General features: G+C 38.9%; 1 protein-coding gene across 1 annotated transcript in view; it reads left to right on the top strand.

Moving 5' to 3' along the window:
• Positions 1-13,117, top strand: part of LOC117947322 (probable G-protein coupled receptor 153) — a 28,713-nt gene extending 15,596 nt beyond the window's left edge. The window contains exons 3-6 of the mRNA XM_034876141.1: positions 1,677-2,106; positions 5,255-5,444; positions 8,849-9,033; positions 11,172-13,117. Of these exons, the coding sequence (XP_034732032.1) occupies positions 1,677-2,106; positions 5,255-5,444; positions 8,849-9,033; positions 11,172-12,011 (1,645 nt within the window). The 3' untranslated portion in view covers positions 12,012-13,117. The remainder of the gene's footprint in view (positions 1-1,676; positions 2,107-5,254; positions 5,445-8,848; positions 9,034-11,171) is intronic.

Raw genomic sequence — 13,117 nt, 5'->3', positions numbered from 1 at the left:
TGCTCATCTCACAATTTTCCCCCTCATGTCCTGTCTGGAAACATTGCCTTTCCTCTCCACAGCACCTTCTTCTGGTTTCCAAGTCACTTTTAACAATGATAAGGTGGACTTATAGCTCAGGTGATGCACAGTGTAATTGCTGTTCTTCTTTCCTTAAAATCGCTCCACATTTGCCCTGCTGTAGTAGCATGGCTGCCTTGCCTCTATTAACACACACCAAAGGCCTGAATTATGAATTCCAACCTTTTACTTGCAGCTGCTCTCATCATCCTGCGCTCACTATCTTTTAGAAGCTTTTTTCCATTGCAACACTCTCTCTCTCTCTGGTAATAGATTCCAGCAGCTTGGTGACGTTACGTCCCCATCATACATACCCCAGGCATATTCAGGAAAGGCTAGCAGGGTTACTAACAGTGACAACAAGCCCTGCTTGTCTTTGGACAAAGCCATATTGCAAATATTGAGGCTACTCCTGCCCCCTCTGGGCCACTCATAGTGTCAGTGCATGGAACCTTATTGCATTACTACAAATATTTATAACTAGATGAATTTTATATCTAGCCAGTGCTCCTCTTAAGGGTTTTATTGAGAGGAAAAAAAGGATAGGATATGTGCTTTGGCTCTCTAATGGGAGACAGAGTGGGTTTCATGCCAAAAACTCCTTGTGGACAACTGACGGACATGCAGAGAATTTACTGTGTTCCTTCCCAAAACAAATGAAGCAGCAGAGGTGAGAAGAGATGATTTTCTTTTTTCAAAGCCATGTTATAGACTGTAGGTATGTGTTCTACAAGCTTAAAAAAAGTTTTGGCCTCTGTGTGATTTGTAGCTGATGCCTTAAACAGCTCAACACAACTTTAGTGCAAAGGTTTTGGTAGGGTAGCTAATTATTGGAAATGAGCATACCAGTAACTGCCTGCCATATTTTATGCACAGCCAGAAGACACAAACACATTCAGCAAATTGCTTGACTGTAAAAAAATGACTTGGAGGTGAGAGGAAATAGAAATCCCTTCGTGCTGAAATATACCTAGCTGAAAAATAGACCAAGGGTCGTGAATTGCTATCAGCAAAAGATTAATTTCCCTCCATTCAACTCCAGTTTATCTAAGTGATGAATATGTGAGATAGTGTGTTTTCAGCTTAAATGTCCCATGTGCAGATCTGCTACATTTATTGTGTAATTTAAGGTTCTTACAACTGACTTTCTCAGATAGACGTATTTCTTCTCTATCAGTCTCTCATTTATAATATTAACTGTACTGTCAGACATCTCATTAGTGCCTGTTTGAATTATTTAATGCAACATACTGTGAGTTCACACAAAGATGAGTGGTGTGAGTTGGTGCTGTAAATACTGTTAGGGGCCCACCTTTCACAATATCCTAATTGTGTCCAGTTTTACAGATTTCACTCATTTAGAGCTGTCTATTTTTAAATTAATTTTAAGATTTTAAACATGTACTTGTAGTATTCGTGGGCCAAACACCTGCACAGTTTGTGTTATTGTTCCTAGCAGAAGTATTATTGTGACATTACAGATTAACTAGTATCAGAGTCAAGGTCCACAGGTTTAACACACTAATGAGCTACAGGACACACACACAGCAGAAAAGAGCCCATGTTAAGGCCGGACAGTAGTAGTAATACGCAAACATCTGTGGTTCTGCTTCCAGGTTGAGTAACACCAAGAAGCAGGCAGTGCACACAGTGATGGGAATCTGGATGGTCTCTTTCATCCTGTCCACGCTTCCAGCAGTGGGTTGGCACGACACCATCGATCGCTTCTACACTTCTGACTGCCGATTCATTGTGACGGAGATTGGTCTCGGCTTCGGTGTGTGCTTTCTGCTGCTGATCGGTGGCAGCGTAGCCATGGGTGTGATCTGCATTGGCATCGCTCTCTTCCAGACCTTCTCCATTCAGGCAGGCCACAAGGCTGACAAGAACAAGTTCAACGTCCCCACCATAGTGGTGGAGGACGCCCAGGGGAAGCGCAGATCATCCATTGATGGATCGGAGCCACTCAAAACGTCACTGCAGATCACCTACTTGATCAGTGGAATTGTCTTTATCTACGATTTCCTGACTGGCTTCCCCATACTGGTGAGTACATTGCCCAAACATGATTCCAGTTAAAGAACTGCTCTTAGAACCAAAAGGTTAAAAGGTCTGGTTGATATATCAAAAATTGATAACTCTTAAAGTCTCTTCTGCTATTTGGATCAAAAAAGATTTTGTCTTCTGCATAATAAAAAAAAAAGACATTGTTTAGTTCCTTCCCAAGTTGCAACTGTATTTTCTTTTCCAAACAAAAGAAACATATCTATATGCTCGTTTCATTAATGTAAGAAAACTATAAAAGCATTTTTATAGTTGACAATACAATTTACATTTTCTAGATATAATATATAAATATTATAATTCAGATATTAAAAATATAATATGATTATAAAACCTTCAGTGTCTGTAATGTGTTGAACAATGAGACAATAACCCAAAAACTTCCTGATCATATTCTAGTGTAGCTTAAAACCTGACAAAATAAATTCATATAAAGTAAAGTTTTTACAGTACACATACAGTATATTCGCAGCTTGTGTTCTGATGATTAACAGCTACTCGCTGTCAATAGTAGTTTTTCAGAGGGTGTGTGTAGAAAGAAACACACAGAGATATGCCTGATGGCAGCCATTTTTGTGACCTCATCGTCATTCAGACTGTTTGCTTTGGGTGAGGAAGGGTAATTGAGTTGCACTGGTGAGAGAAATGGCGGATGGGGTCAAAACAAAGGATTGGTCAATGCCAGGCATTCCAACACATCAGGAATTATGAACAGGGGGTATTCTGCCCTTCATCCAACCAACTCCTTTGCATGAACCAGGGTCATCTGTACCATTTGACCCCCCCCCCCCCCCCCCCTCCTGACAGTGGGCTTGGCTGCTGATCTGGGAAAGACTGCTTTTAGATTCTATGCACCATAGATTTGGAATTAATAAATTGCACTTTAAAGCTTGATACTCTAGTTCCAATGGGTCAATTTAAAAATCTAGACAAAACCCTGATTGAGTATAGCTGCGACTGTTTTAAACTTGTTTAATTGATTTATTGTATTATATTACTTGTATGTCTTATTCTTTTGTTATAATATCTTTGTAACTATAACAATTTGCATTGTAAATTAAAATGCTGTGTGGCCTAGTCAGACTCTCCTCGAAGTCCTGTGGATGACCTGGCAATGCAAGCCTATGTTGTTTTACCACTTTCTCTTAAAGACCTCAAGCTAGAATAATCTTTTTTATGTTCCTTATGCATGTATGTAAAGTCATGCTTCTTGTTTCCTGTAGAATTATACAAATCTGCTCCAAGTTTTACTACTTTGCCTAAAATGACCCAAAAAATGTTTCAGAGAGAAAACCACATTCTTGTCGCTTCATAAGCTAGAAGTTTATTTAACAAGACTTTTATAACAACATCTTATTATGTGTGTTTGTGTGTGCAACGGGGAAGTTAGAATATGACTGATGGAAGATCGTATTTCCAGTGCATTGACAGAAACAACAAAAGTTGTGCTAGCTGTCTTTATGACCGGATGTAATGAGCTACTTAAATGCATGGAAAGCTGTAGTACCAATACAAATGTATCCAGTTAGACAGAGAAATACTGACGTTTAGATATATGAACAGAACTGAATAGTATCACTGCATTATAGTTGCTAAAAACAAAACAAAAACTGAATTATTTTAATGTACGTATACCCAAGAAATGGACGGTGAGTTGATATACTATTTATACTCACAAACATTGGCAGTATTAGACCATTCATGTCAGCCCCCTAAAAATTATAACAACAAAATCAATATTAGTTCTTCAAGTCAGAGTTTGAAAACTTGTTTGTTGGCGACAGAGGGGAAACAATTACAGGTTCAAAGGGATTGAAACATGTTCAATATCTTGTGTGTTAACGAGTTAACAGAAACGTAGTTTTGACCAATCGGAGAGGGTTGTGCCAGGTTGGCTGAGTCTCAATCTAATCTGTCAGGGGGAGAAACGGAGTGCGGATGTGAAGTTTAACGTTTGAAGTCCCCAGACAAAATGTTGGTAGGTGGCTTTTGCAAGGCACTATATCTGTCACATTCTCATTAGGGTCTGATCCGCCCTAAAGGTCTGATCCTAGAATCGTCCCCGCTCCCAACGTTTTTATATAAAAACTGAAAGGCGTCATGAGATGTTATATTTGAGAAACATTGGCTTCCCATATTTTAATTATCTCAGATATTACAATTATTCAACACCAACACTCATTATACAACTAAAGCAGTCACATCATTCCCCCTTGAAGTGTATGAAAGTTCATACAAGTCATTGGATGTCAATTAATTAAATATCCTGTTATCAATGTATGGGCTGTAAAAGTATATTTAGAGGTTAAAACACAGTGTGGTCCATTGATATTAACATCACCACTAATAAGCTAAGAACAAAATAAGTTCTCATCAGTAAAAAATACCAGACTCTGGATGCTTTGTAAAGTTTTAATGAAATTTCCTGATTCCAGAATGAGTGTTTTATTATTACTGTTATGCTTGCTGGCTGAATGTGTGTTAAAATCAGAAGGTGTGTGTTCTGATAGGAAATGATAACCTGTTTACCTACAGTGAATTCTGTTGTCTCCACTGTCTTTGGTTTACTAGGCAGTTTTTTTGTCAGCTCAGTAGATAAATCAATTTCCGGTTGAGACTTTATAACTTCATCAAGTCACGTACTTATGCTGCTGCTGTGTGGCTTGTGCTCGAGTTCAAGTTATGACTAGAGGAGCTAACGCCTCAATCAATCTGATCAGTGTCTTGGCCTGATGCTTTAGAGATGAGGATTAGACTCTGAACCTATCTACTTTAATGATCTGATAATGCACTCTGTTGCTTCACTGACTCATATTCACTGTGCTTGTTGTTAAAAGAGATCATGCCCTAACCAAGGCCACTTTTCTCTACACCAAGAAGCGTTTCAGTGTGTGAATGCAGAGATAAGATGAATAAATAAGATTATGAAATACTTTCATTCAAAATCCAGTGTTTCCTGGATGCATCAGAACCAGTTTCTGATGAATGTTTAAAAAAAATATCTTCTTATTTCAAGCTCTTCAGCTTTGAATAAGTCTATGGAATTTAACATGGTAAGCAGCAGTCCATTCCAGTCAGTATAATAGCTGATTATGTTTTTCTAACCCTTTTGCTCACGTACTCTGCCCAGGTGGTGAGCTTTGCCAGTCTGAAGTTTGACCGCTCCTACAACTGGATGGTGTTGTGTGTGCTGTGGTGCTCCATTGCCCAGTCCATCCTGCTGCCCATGTTCCTCTGGGCTTGTGACCGCTATCGGGCTGACATCCGCATGGTGTGGGAGAAGTGCGTTGCCATCATGTCCAACGACGACGTGGATGAGGGTAAGACACTGTCAGAAGTCTCCCTCCTGTCCTGCCTCTTTTTTTCCCCCTCCTCTTCACCTGATTATGATAGGGACGATAATTCCTATTACCTAAGACAGCTCTGTAAAAGACTAGTAAAAGCTCTAAAGAGTAGCTTTTGTGATGTTAAATGCGTTTTGAGGCCATGCACAAATTGAATTCTCAAAGGTGGTTCTAAAAGATAAATATGTTATATTTTTGCAGCGTTTCAAATTCATAGACTCTTTTTTAAAATTAAGATAGTTTGCTCAAATTTTGAAATTCCACGTGACCACTTTAAACAAGAATTGAATTCAGGGTTTGGACATAAAGAGTCGTTTGTGTTGATTGGACTGTCTTTGGCCATAGGAATAATAGAGACCAATGTGATTTATCAACCTTAACAGTTTTGTCTCTTAGGGGAAGTTGAAGGGAGCAGTATTGCAGAAAGGGAACAGAGGTTAACATCAAGCTCAGAAATCTTTAGGTTAAAGGCTAATGTTTGATAGACATGTTCACCTCTCGTCCTTGAGGTACAGTGGGGTGTCACCTTTGGGATTTCCATCTTTAGAAGTGAATCTGTTTGAATCCCATTTATGCATTCTCAATTGGTAAATAAGTGAGAATCCATTAGTAATGATGATAAACATGATACAATACTGGAGCCAGTTAACAGCCAGTTAACATTAAAGATTTGTGACAAGAAAAACACACTTGGAACACTCAGAATGTTGCAGAAAAAAGGTGCACTACTGTATATCAGCTTTATTGTGTGTGTGTGTGTGTGTGTGTGTGTGTGTGTGTGTGTGTGTGTGTGTGTGTGTGTGTGTGTGTGTGTGTGTGTGTGTGTGTGTGTGTGTGTGTGTGTGTGTGTGTGTGTGTGTGTGTGTGTGTGTGTGTGTGTGTGTGTGTGTGTGTGTGTGTGTGTGTGTGTGTGTGTGTGTGTGTGTGTGTGAAGATGATTGACACCGTCAAATTACAGGATGTAATTGTTGTTACATATATATGTTGTTTTAGCGCTTTTATGTCAGCGGCAGGGTTACATTTCTGTAATCAATTACAACACAGGACATTATATGCAATTATGGCTCTAGTTTGGTCAGAGTTTAGGTTTGAGAGACACTGAGAGTCAGCTTTACATTCCCAAATGGTAGAGGTTGCTTGCTCAAATCGCTCTTTAACCCTGGAGCACCCATGATTACCAGCAGCTTCACATTGTCACCCTCTGTGACGGCTTGCTTAATGTTCTAAATATTAAACTATGTCAGTGACATCTATTTTTGGTCGGATCAATCAAGTTAAACCTGACACTAGAAAAAGAAATGGTACATGTTAATTGTAAATTATATTGTATTCACTGAAAATATGAAACCGTCTGTGTTAGTCTCAGTGATCTTAGCTTGTCCCAACCTTTGATCTGAACTGGCTTTACGGTATGACACAGCATAACCCCAACATATTGTATACCTAGAACACTGCTACAAATCTGTAAATATGGCAAATGTATATTTTTGATGTGATTTGGTTTATGGGTTTACCCCTTTTTAGGGACTATGGAAACGTTTCTATCCTGGACTATCCAAATAATATATAATATTACAAAATGACAATAAATAACGACAAAAGGGACTCAATGTCTTACATTCACAGCCTATTTAGCCTATTTAGAGGTACGATTTAAACTCTTGGTTAAATTGTATGTATTGGTTATGACCTTTTCACAATAGTAATCATGAATTATACATGTTTAGTTTCTTTTGATTTATTATTACTTACTTTATATTTGGTTGTAGTTTGAAATCAGAAAGCAGTGGTCAGATGTTATCATGTGACCTATTGTGTGACCTTTGTTGTCAGGAAATGAACATGAAGTGTCTGTTTAACGCAACTTTCTGTATTAAGGTATTTTTTTCTGTGTTTTGTATGTGGTGTGTACTTTACAAACAAAATATTGGTGGACAAAGGACATATTTACCTTGCAGTACTTTTTTTCTTTTTCACTCCAATGCTCTTAAACTTGGCAATCTTCCTCTAAAATGCCCTGGCATGAGAGGATGATAAAATGAATGGTTCCCCATTTATTTGTTAGGATCCAAAGTGAAACAGGAGCGATTACGGTAAAGCTGAAAAGCAATTTCATGTCATTATGATGGTCATATTTCCCTCAAGTCAGAAAGGGATACACTCAAGTTTTTCTGCAAACACAACTGAAATAAATATAAAATGGTGTGTGTGTGTGTGTGTGTGTGTGTGTGTGTGTTTTTGTTTTTGTTTTTGTTTTTGTTTTAATTTCTTTTTCTTTGTGAGATATGGACTTCCACCTACTGGTCAGGTTATATTGACTTAAAGTGCAAAATAGTTTATTTTTTTAGGCAGAAGTCTGGATTAAACTGCACTTAAATAGATAGATAAAAATAAAGATAGATAGTGATCCAAGATGTGTATTTCATCAAAGACATACATGTATTCCAAGTGAGCTAAACATTTAACATTCCACCAAAGAATCACTGACACTTCAAAAACTTTTGGTCCCAGAATTAGGTCACATGATAATCATAGAAAGGCTTGTGGACTGGGTCCATGACTGGAGCTCCGTAATTCTTGCAAACTGATGACAGCATGAACAATCTGTCTTTTTTTTTTTTGGGGGGCACTGTTTAAACTCAACACGATCTGAACCCCTACTCTCCTGTTTCTAACCCTTCAAACCCTTTGATCCTCTCCCCCTCGACATCCTCCCTGATATCTGCTCATTGTCCTGCAGGAGCCATAAAGCAACACAGGGCTAGGCCATATTCTGTGTGATAATTAACACTGCCAGTTCTCTGCTTTTTTCCAGAGGGCCTGCCATGTATAACTCATCACAGTTGTATGTATGAGGATTGTTTCCTGATTTCACAAAGCTACTGACTTGCATGCAAAGCTGCCTGTGCAAATAGCTACTTTCATCTTTCATCTTTTTGGCCAACATTTCCCTCAAGTTCAGCATTTTACACACCCATCTCCGATTGATTTATAATAAACATGAGAGCAGTAATTGGGGGAAATAATCTTGGACGATGGGTATTTAAGAACTAAGAACACTTGACATTGTATGATTTTGTTCAGAGTGTAAGTCCTGTACCTTCAAAGATTATTTATGCATTGTTTCTGAATTCAGAACCAATCTGGATTTTAAAGTCCTTTTACTAAAAATTTGAATGTAATTATTGCTCATTTTTGTAGCAAACTTTTTTTTTTTTAATCTAAACCTCCTATTCTAAAGCAGACTCGTAGGCTAAGTCAACAAATCGGAGAACAATTGAACTTGTCACTCCTATTTATTCGTCTGTCTGTCTGTCTGTATTGTGTATTGAGTTCGTTGCTCTCTAATCCTGACGCTCGTGCTTTTCTGCACTTTGCAGAAAACAGCCAAGATGGAGGAATTCATGCCGACTTAATATATGACAGACCATATGACTATAGCTCGGCGCCTGAAATCGTGACGGTAGACCGTAATGCCAAGTATGAGTTCTCAACCTTAGAAAGGGGGGTCCCGCAAGGGTATCCATTGAGGGAACAACAGGAAGATAAAATGCAGTATTTGCAGGTATATTTTTTTATTGATTTTCTTCATTTCTTTTACTTGATCAATTGAACTATTTCCAAATGACCCTGTGCATGATGAAATGGCATTGTGGGCCTTTACAGGAACTTGCTTGAATTTTCTGGAATCATTAGACATTTTGCTATCTTTCCCAGATATGCCACAAATTTTTTTGTCTTTTTTTTACGTGAATCAAAAATACACTCTGGCGACTAATGTTTGGTGAATATGACCATCGGCAGTCCCATCAACATGCTAGTTGTGCTTAATTTATCCACAATTGTGTCCTAGCCATAGGCCTACATTTGACAACATTTTTATTTTGTAAGAGGGTAAGAGTTCAGCAACTGACTTACCTTCTACATTTCAGAAGTCCATCAAGTTTTCATGAAAGCACACCAAAACATTTGCTCATGTTCTACCCAAAAGCATTGTGTCAATTGGATCTGGCATCCATCCCGGTCAGATGCAGAGCTGTCAATTGTTTGTTTTCAGCCTGCATTAACATCAAAGTGTTAGTTCTAATATGCAGCCTTCTAGGGCAATTCAACAAAACCTTATTTTCTGACTCGGCTCCAGTACTGACTAACTCTGTAAACTCTGAGTTCTGGTCCAGAATCTCATTGTTGATCCATATTCATAAAATGATTGATTAAAGCATTGATGATGATAAACATTTTGTTCGACTTGGCCTGGAAGGCAATGGCAAGGATATATAACTTTAGAATCAACTAATTGCAACGCACACAATATTAACTTTTTTCAAAGCATCTTAACACTGTGTCATCTTTGTCAGAAGAAATTTAACAAGGGCTTCAGTTTTCTCAATACAGCCTGCAGCTGAAGCAGTCCACATTTACTTGGACAAATTTGTTTATTGACTATATTAAAGAAAAATTAAAAAAATTAAAAATAAATAAAGATTCGGTATACATCCAACAATATAATGGACACTTCAAAGACTAGTGATCCTACAATCCAATTTTAAAATTGACTTTTTAACAAAGCCTTGAAACAGAGATGTATACAGTAGCTATCATTTCATCAGACCCAATCATTACTCCATCCATTGTTTTTGTGTCCAATACACCTCGTCATATGACAGATTAATTTGATTGTAAAGTCTTATTTAACTGTGTAATTTCTTGCTGTATATAGGAAATCTTTGAACACATTAGGTGCATATTTCTGTCACAGGACGACTTGCTAAACTGTGAAACAATCACATTATTTCTGTCACTGCTAGAAGGGGTTTGGCCCAATTAGACCATGAATCAACAAAAACCTTTAATTATCAATAGCACCTCCATTTGAGAAGTGCTATGGCAGTAGTTTGATTGCAGAATAAAGTCTTTTGGGCTTTATTGGCTTGTTGTGGGAGTCTTGGGTCTCGCTTCATCCCGCATCTTAATTCATTATGCTTGTGCTGCCCTCTGCTGTTCAGCCCTCCCACCCAACACTCTATGCTACTGTATCGTCTGCTGTCTCATTTCTCTGTATTTACTAAAACCCACCACAGGGGGGCAGACTGATATCAATCTTGTCGCTCTTGACGTCACCTTGACAAACCCTCTCTCTCTTGCATAGTTGTCAGAACAGAATGGAATGTGAGTATAACATGTAGGAACCATCCCCTTTTGCATAATAATGGAGGTGCCTACTATTTCAGTTATAACCATGTTAGTAGGTTAAAATGTCCATGCATGAATTAATTTATTTGAAAAACTTAAGTTACCATCTTGTGTAAACAACTTATATGTGTTGCATGTAGGATATTACACTACAGCTGAATCAGGGCACCAAAAATAGATTGAATTCTGAGACTTACATGAAAAGGATCACTGAGCTATATGTCATTATTAACCTAAATATTTACACAAAACAGACTACTGTAAGTCATTACAAATATTGCAGTGCACTATCACAGTGGCATTGACAGCCACATTACCATGAAAAATCCTACATTTAAAATCCTTTTGAGTGATAATGTAGGTGTATTAATAATAATGATGTTAATGATGATTGATGAAAGCCCAACTTATTAAATGAGCAGTGCCACAATGCTTACTGGTTCTGTGTTGCTGTAGGTGAATGAATGGTTATTTAAACACTGAAGGGTTTGGTCTGTGTGTTGCGTCCAGGTGCCCCCTACAAGAAGATTCTCCCACGACGAAACCGACATGTGGACCAACGACCTGATCCCCTCATACCTTCACCGATGGGGCTCCACCGAGGACATAATAGTGACTGCTCACTACAGCTCCACCTTGCCGCGCCACGAGAGGCGCAAGAACAGCCTGGTCTCCTACCACGAGGAGAGCCACCATCCCCATCACCCGCATCGAAAGCGGCGACGCTCTGAGGACAGTATGCACTCCCTCAAGCACCTGCCACGCGTGGTTTGTGGTGGGGAGCACTATGAGGACGAACTGCGGTGTTTTAGCCGCGACGAGGTGATCAACTTTATAGATGAGACGCCGCTCCCGAGCCCCAGGAAGAGCCCACGGCGCACATCCACCATCTCACTTATCCCAGATGTGTATGAACAGCACACAGTCATCCTTCCTCACTTCCTGCTCACAGACTTTGAGCGGGAGCCTCAAGCGCTCAGGCGGCTCTCAGATCACAAAAGGAGCAGCAGTCGGTGCAACACGCCTGAGGCTTCCCCCAAACCAGACAGACCTGCTGGAAAGAAGAGCCCTGGGGCGTGTGGCTCTGGTAAACGCTGTCGGGAGAGTGAGGGGAAACAGCAGTGTGAAGTGGCCTCACCTGGGCGAAGCCAGCAGACTCCAGGGCACTCTGCCGCTAGGCCCAGGACAGGCAGTGAAGCCAGGGCTGGAGCTAGAGCTGATGGGGGGCATCAGAAGCGCCTGAGCAAGGGCGAGAGTAAAGGAAGCACAAACAGTTTTGTAAGGACACCCTCTGCATCGTCCTCAGGTTACATCACCTTTCACTCTGATTCTGTCGGCTCCACCACCTAAAAGCAAAGTTTTTCCTTGTTAATATCAACATTATTACTGCAGTTATTATCATGATGAAAACCACTGAAATATTGGTAGTTATGGAAAAGTGACCTACTGGATTTTTTGTCCTTTTTACTTGTGCCACTATTCTGTTTTACTATATATACCACCAATAAATATCTGTTATACTTAATGGCCTTGGGAGCTTTGGACGTTTCTGAATGGGCCTAGTGTTGATTTTATATACTAGCCGGTGAAAAGATTGGGTGGTCCTGTTCCTGTGCTTTCACAAAATATCCTCTGAGGACATTATTTGTTTCCAGTTCTGACACAAATAAACTTTTTTTTAAATGGCGTGAACATTCCCACTCCTTGTTTTTGCTGATCAATGTTGTTTCTCAAAGAATTGGAGGAGGTAGTACCTTGTATTTTATTTTGCCTGTGTGTTTTGTCATATGGACACATTTGCTTTCAAACCAAACTTTCCTGATTACTGCCAATGTACCGTGACTTAAGGCCATGACACATTATGTTCTACATGCTTTTTTAAAATCATATTTCTATTAACATTATTATTCACAACACATTAAACCTTTTTTCCAGCACCCTACATTGAAGTAAATGGAGTGGTAATCCCAAATTCTTTAATGCCTGATAGTTTTACAGTCACTGTGTGAGATATTGAGATATAATGTGAAGACCCCTAAATTCTTATGGAAAATGTGAAGTCAGTTTGTAAAAAAGATTTACTGACATGTATATATGAAAGATATTAGATTTATGTTTTTTTTTGTTTTTTGTTTTGTTTATTCAGACCTTTGGTTAGACCCTTTTTCTCCCAATTGTTATTATTCCAATGTTTGGAAATAATCAGGCACAATATTTGCTCATCACATTGCATATTTAGATTAGACCAATACAGAAATGGTGCTTTGTCCCCATCAACTGAGCATGTCAGCCTGACTTCACCTCTTGTTTTCAGTAATGTGTTAAAAAGCACCATTTAAGATTTTTGTTAAAAAGCTCTCTAAGCAGAAACCTCCAAACCTCTAACCTCTGTCCAAAAATTAAATAATTGCAGCATTCAGGCTCACTAGATGTGGTATAACTTAAACACTGGTGTA

The sequence above is a fragment of the Etheostoma cragini genome, chromosome 7 (genome assembly GCF_013103735.1).
Source record: "Etheostoma cragini isolate CJK2018 chromosome 7, CSU_Ecrag_1.0, whole genome shotgun sequence".
NCBI lineage: Eukaryota > Metazoa > Chordata > Actinopteri > Perciformes > Percidae > Etheostoma > Etheostoma cragini.
Note: the sequence above shows the minus strand (reverse complement) of the source record. Positions and strands in the feature narration are given on the sequence as shown.